General features: G+C 42.4%; 1 protein-coding gene across 2 annotated transcripts; it reads left to right on the top strand.

Annotated features, from left to right (window-relative positions):
* Positions 1–1777: 1777 nt before the first annotated feature.
* swi5 (SWI5 homologous recombination repair protein) lies at positions 1778–5360 on the top strand. 2 transcript variants are annotated; one of them, XM_088280776.1, is made up of 5 exons: positions 1782–1992; positions 2304–2352; positions 2436–2539; positions 2688–2782; positions 5126–5360. In XM_088280776.1, the coding sequence occupies exons 1-5, from the start codon at positions 1889–1891 to the stop codon at positions 5188–5190; spliced, it is 417 nt and encodes a 138-aa protein (XP_088136902.1). In that variant the 5' UTR covers positions 1782–1888; the 3' UTR covers positions 5191–5360. The 2 variants fall into 2 exon arrangements, with proteins under 2 accessions (XP_088136901.1, XP_088136902.1); XM_088280775.1 differs by lacking the exon at positions 5126–5360 and having other exon boundaries at positions 1778–1992; positions 2688–3783.
* The last annotated feature ends 1134 nt before the right edge of the window (positions 5361–6494 follow it).

The raw sequence follows: 6494 nt of genomic DNA, 5'->3' as shown, positions 1-6494 counted from the left end.
CTTTACAGACTGTACATCCATTGTCCGCTTTTCCTTTCTGACTCAGTCACTTCCCTCCCGTGCAGGTTATGCTAATCATTTGCTCACCTTCCTGTCAGATCGGTTCATTATCCCTCCCATGCATCTCGGCGAACGTAAAAGAAAAAAAAAAAAAACCCTCCAAGCTGAACGCAGTTGTGTGCAAACTCACTTCCATCAGTGCTGATCCGATCAGAGCTTTGACAGTCCACGCTGAGCTCCAGCGGAAACATTTAACTCGGTGCCGTGTCTGCCATTTGACTTGAAACGCAAAAAACACTTGCCGGATCACTGGTTCCTTTGTTTGAATATCTCACACGGAACAAACGGCTTGTAGCAGACAGCTGGGAAACAAACGGAAATTTAGTTTGTCACCTTCGTGAGGAGAGAAGAGGAGCAGATGCGGTCTCATTATCTACAAACAGTGAGCAGAAAACCCAAAAGAACCATCAGCAAACACGCATCTTTTTACAATGGCATCATTTTGGATTATTATAATTTTACTTAAAATATTGACGATAAATTTAATTAAGGATTAGGATGAGGATTTTTTTTTTCTCCCTTTAAGAAGCAATTAATGCTTGGATCGATATTAAATTAGGAATATTTCACGTATTTTACATGCAGTGTTGTGTTTTTTCAGTGATCTAAGTTGCTATGGGCCAAAACATCTCTCAACAAGTAACAGCTCTTCTGCATGGGATGGAATTCGATTTTGAAGGTGAACCTCCAGTGAGTGTCGGCGTAAGCATAAACATTTGTTTGGAATGTTGTCGAGCAGAATCTTGGTTTAAGATCAGTGCTGCTCTATCAGATGGGGGATGAAATCTCATCCAAGTTGTCCATCCCACACACACACGCCACACCATGCATGAGCCATTAGCAGCCGGTGTGTGTGATCTTTCTAAAAGGAGCGAAAGGCCATGTCTCCTGTCTGAATTTTTCATCCCCACCCTCTCTGTCTTTGTACAAACCGTTAAATAAGCAATGAATCCACAGGACATAAAACTGAACGGGCTTGATTTTATGTCCTCCGTTGCCAGAAGCGGCAAATTTCTCCATTTTTCTTTCCCGCTAGGTGAAGCCTTTCCTCTTTCTGTTTTAAAAGCTCAATCTTTCACCGTGTTCCTCTTCCCCCACTTACCCAGTGAACCGTGGTGAACCTCTTCAACCTCCTCCAATGTGTGTTGTGAAAGTCTTAGCTCCTGTGTGGGGGTGGGTGTGTGTGTGTGTGTGTGTGTGTGTGTGTGTGTGTGTGTGTGTGTGTGTGTGTGTGTGTGTGTGTGTGTTGCATGCAATACTTGACCTTTTGCTTTGTTAATCCACCACCAATGATTTACATTTAGAGCATTGGTGGCGGTGAATCAGTCTGAGAGGTAAACTTTGCAGCATGAGATCTCCAGAGAAGCTAGTTGTAGATTAATACGTGGATATATGTCAGATATAAGTATGTTCATTGATAATGCAACATTCTTTTTATGGGGAAAGGATAGGCCCTCGAGAGGCCCAAGAAAGATAGACTCAAGAGTCAGGATGAAATTTAGTGGCAGCTTGTTGCCATCTGGTGGTTATATTAAAAAAGTGTACATCTAACTCTGCCTGTTAATGGCCAGTCATTCATTTATTTATTAAGTTTATTTTGTTTTATTTTTTTAATTCATTAATTTATTTAACAATTCAACTTTGTCCAATTTCAACTAACGAAATTTTTACTTGAATCGGCCGCCGTAGCAGCCAGTCCCCAAAGCCCCGCCTCCCAGGTTTTGGCAGCCAATCACGTTTCTGTGTGACCACAACCCGCCCAGGCGCGAATTTCCTGTTTCTCTGTCGTCTGCAAACACCTAACTGCTGTTTTAATGTTTGCGTAAATATGAATTCAGAGCCAGCGTCTGAAGAAATCGCGGAGCAAAATAAGTCAGCAAGCCCAATTTTGACACCGGAAATGAATGACCGAAAAAGAAGGCCGTTGAAAAGGTCTAATTTATTGGTTTTCGCTTCGTGTTTGACCCGAGCCTATCCGTAAATTTCAAATATTGTCATATTTTCTTTATTTAAAATGCGTCACTGACATGTTTTCTCGATATTATCCATTTTCTAAAAAAAATCGTAATAGTCGCTCCAAGTTTTTTCAGAAAGTTCGGTTCAACCTTACCAGCGACTAAAAGTAAAGCAACGAGGAAAATAATGAATGGATGCATCTGAATTAATTATTTTATCAAGACAATTACTTACATAGCAGTTTACTGTCATAAATTCGCCCTCTCTAAGAATTATTGTCCTTGTAGGACTCCATTCTCAAAGTTGAAGAACGTAAACAGCAACTTCAAATCACCGGTAAGGATCAAAACAAAACACGTTTCTCAAATGTGAATGATGTAATCCATTTATTTATTTTTTTTAATTTGATTGCATCACAGGGTCAAATAAGAGAACATTCTAAAATGAGTCCTGAAGAAGAAGTGGAGGAGCTGGAGAGGAGGGGAATGCAGCTGGATGCCGAGATTGCACAGCTGGAGTTGGAGTGAGCACAGCTGCAATTGTTTCTTTAACATGGAGCCAGCATGTAATGCAAGCGGCGAATTTCAGGATTTATTTCAAGGGACTGATAGAAAATAAGATTCAATTTAAGTCTTCACTCTGGCTAAAATAAAGATGTTTTTTTTCCCCAGAGGATGCAAAGTGGAGGAGCTGGACTGTCACATTGATATGCTGCATGAGTACAACGACATCAAGGACATTGGACAGTCTCTTTTGGGCAGAATAGGTATGAAGAATGATCAGATACACTCAGGCCTGAAATTATTCCTACCCCGCGAGATGAATAATTCAGGGCTTGACTGTACTTGTTCCAGATCAATGCTTAGATGGATGTACCCGTAGGTATAAAATGACAACGTACTGAAGTGTTTTCAAGATTTTGCAAAGTCTCTGGAAATTATTGGATTGCGCTCATTAAAAAAAAAAAAAAAAAAATCTATATGCAGGACTACGCGCTAATTATGCAACTTTATGTAGCAAAGTGATTCCACTTTCTGATTCCAGCCTGTGAGGGACGAGTTGACCTCCGGCAACATTAAAAACAAACACTACTCTGGCTTCGGGAACATTTGGGACAGCTGTTTGGAGTAAACACGCTTTATGGCTAAAAGTGCAATTTGAGCCTGCAAGCAGCACGATTAAATGGCCATTTTGTGTCAATTAAATTTTGAACAAGGTTAGTGTTCATTCCAGTGACTACACAAACAAAAATTAAAATGCAGTCTCCAATATGGACAAATGACACCTACAAAAAGTGAAAATGAGAAAATTTGTGCTCTAGGTGGTCCTTCATTTGCAGTCGTAAAGGGGGAACGTTACAACTTTTTGGAACGCTTCGGTAGGAACTTGTGAGGCCAAAAATTGGCCGAGCTTTTCATCGGAAAGACTTTGTTTTTTTTTGTTAACGTTTGATCTGCATAACCGTAATGAGTTAACCTCAGTTACGTTACAAAATGAGGGCTAAAAAGTTAACAGGAAGGTATCGCTATCTGGACATTTTGACATTTGCAGAGATGTCCATATGACTTCTGATACATCATAACACACAACAGCGGTTGAAGAACTCCTGTAATCAAGAACGTTGGCTCTATTCAGTCCAGAATGACGCAAACCTGACTGAGCTGCGTTTAGATTCAGATGGAGCCATTTTCGGATCCGCCGATTCTGCACATTTTTGCATACATGTCGAAGCACGGAGCAGGCGGGTATCCCGAAATGAACAAAAGCGTAAAGATAGAGCAGCTGCCTCGCCGCGGTGGGTTGTCTCCGGCTTGATCTCTGCACCAAATGTGAGCAGTTATGGAAAAATGTGGAAACAACAATTTTGCCATTCATTAAAATGAATTTGGATTGTCGTTGTTCTGCAGTCCGCCTGTAGAGGCCACCAAAGTGTTGTTTTTCCTTTGTCCAGTTTATAAACTGTGCTCCCGTTTTACAAGTTTTCTTTTACATCACCCAGCGCGCCACATCAAACCAATCTTTTAATTGGAAAGTTGTTTCAAGTCGTTTCCCATAAACCGTTCGCTGATTGTGTTTTTGTACGACGAGTCCTCATAAATCAAGGTTGTCATCGGATGATGGTGTGGTGCAATGTTTGGAAATGACAAGCTTCAAACGCCTGCTTGAAAATGCGGAACTTTGTCGAATTCCAGCAAACTGTCAGGAAGGTTTTTGATGAATCACTGCCACGCGCTTGTGTATCACAGATGGACGACTTTTTACCCACTTTTGCGTACACACACACAAGGTGACATCTGCACTTGTTCTATTTTCAGTTTCACACGTTTCTATATTTCCTGACTCCGCAATTGTTTTTTTTTTCAAAACCCGCTTCAGCCACAGGACAGTACGCTGCGGTCACGTCACGTCCGAGAGTGACGGCAGCACAATGGCCGTCATTTACGACACTCGGCCACAATCACCGTCTCTATCCCTCATTCGCACACATGCGTGCGCACGTACGGGCAAATAAACGCACAGAAACGTCCTCCCTTCGGACCTCCGGCGCTCGTTTGAAGCACACGCTTTCACAGAGAGAGTTTGACGCGCTCCACGCCGTCACTCTGGGGGCGGACACGGGTGGGCGGCGTGTCGCGCCAGAGAATGGTGGTGATGTGAGGAGATGCTCTGCCGTCGTCGCCGGGGACAACGGTCACTTTGTCTCTCGCCATGGTCATCTGTCAGCCACGACATTGTACATCTCTCGGAGTGCGGCGTCGCAGTGGACATCTTTGAAAACGGACATGCAAGAAAAAAAAAACAACTTACATTTTCATTGTTTGGCAATTGAATTGCATTTTTTTAGGTTTAAATTGAATCTCTTCAGGATTGTAGTCAAGGTCATCGTCTTCCGCAATATAAAACAACATATTGAAAATGATCTCAATAAAGCGCCGATTGGGTTTGTTGCTTCGTTTTCAGCAGCATTGTCTGTTTAAAGCCGTCGGGTTGTTGAACACCCGAGACGTCAGCTTGGTTATTGTTTTGTAGTTTGTTTGAAAAAAAGAGGACAAAAAGGTTGCCACGAGTCAAAAACGCGTTGAACTCGTTACTTTTGTGTTTCTTGCAGCTGCTTTACGCGGGACCACCACACGAGACCTCTACAGCCACTTTGGTCTGGAACTGGAGGATTGACATGAAAAATGATTGACAAGTGGAGCACGCGGTCATCTTTACTTTATTGGGACGTTTATCTAAATGACATGTTCGTTCAATAATTGAAGAAAATATTATATGATTATATTCTTTGCTTTGTTCAAAGTCATTCCCATTCTCGATAAAGCTGAGCAGACATTACGACTCTACGGCGTCCTCCAAAAACATTTCCTCCGTAAATTCAATCACCAATTCAGTTTGGTTTGCCTGACATGTTGAGCATCGGCAGTCGGGTGTGTCCTTATCTGCCTTGAAACAGTTTGTGGGTTTGCGAGCCGCTGATGCGTGCTGTGGACTTTTGGGATGCTGCGTAGGCAATATTAATACTCTTTGGACTGTTTTAAAGGATAAAAGTCATCTTGTGTTCTTATCTTGAAGGATAACTGCCGATCCATCTATCAGATTGTGGCAGATAACATAATATTACGTTTATCGCTTTAGACTTTGGTATTGTTGAAGACACCACCAACTATTGATAAGGCGCAGATATGCTCGCGTCACCTTATTTGCCCGAGACGCTTGAAGTGTGTCTAGCTGACGAGCAAAGTTTCAGCGTTACACATGGACCAAGGGTTGTGTCGTGACATGGCAAAAAAAGGCTCAGCTGCTGCCATAATGGCTGATTTTCATTCGACTGGTTTATGTATTTCTGGCCTACAATTAGTTTTACGACAAATATTTACAGTAATTGACATTTTGAGATTACAAATGGACAACGCTTCCATCCTGTTGCCCTCTGCTTCAGATTCTGAAAAGCAATTGTGACTATGCAAATTCATCCAAACCGCAAGTATGCAAGGGTCTCAATTCAAATGGTATATAAATAGTTTCAGTTGTCTTTTTCACCGTGACAGTGAATGTGCACCAAAAACAGCCCCATGCTTTGGCCCCTTGCCATAGCGCTGCTGTCAGTGTCAGTTGAGGATGAGTGACAGCGACAAAGTTGTGCAAATGGAAAACGATATTAAATGAAATATTGATTAGTGTTCTTAATTATGGGTGTTGAAATGGTTAACTTGTTGGATAATAATCCTCAAAAATGATTTCAAGTACGAAATCTGCAAAGAGTTTTCTCAACTTCTGAATCCGCACATGCGCAGTGCTGAACGCGACGATTGGAACGCATGCGCAGTCGGGGCGGTGCTTGTTAAACTCCCTCAGAGTTCCGCATCGGGGCCTTTTTCCACTAACCGGCTATACAAATGGTGTGTGTCAACGAACAGCAGCAGCAGGCGGCGACAGGCAGGCAGGCCGCGCCGCATTTTCCTTCCCGTCAGGTTCCC

This window comes from Idiotropiscis lumnitzeri, chromosome 18 (assembly GCF_059441095.1).
Source record: "Idiotropiscis lumnitzeri isolate Australia: NSW breed Sydney's pygmy pipehorse chromosome 18, RoL_Ilum_1.0, whole genome shotgun sequence".
Lineage (NCBI taxonomy): Eukaryota > Metazoa > Chordata > Actinopteri > Syngnathiformes > Syngnathidae > Idiotropiscis > Idiotropiscis lumnitzeri.
Note: the sequence above shows the minus strand (reverse complement) of the source record. Positions and strands in the feature narration are given on the sequence as shown.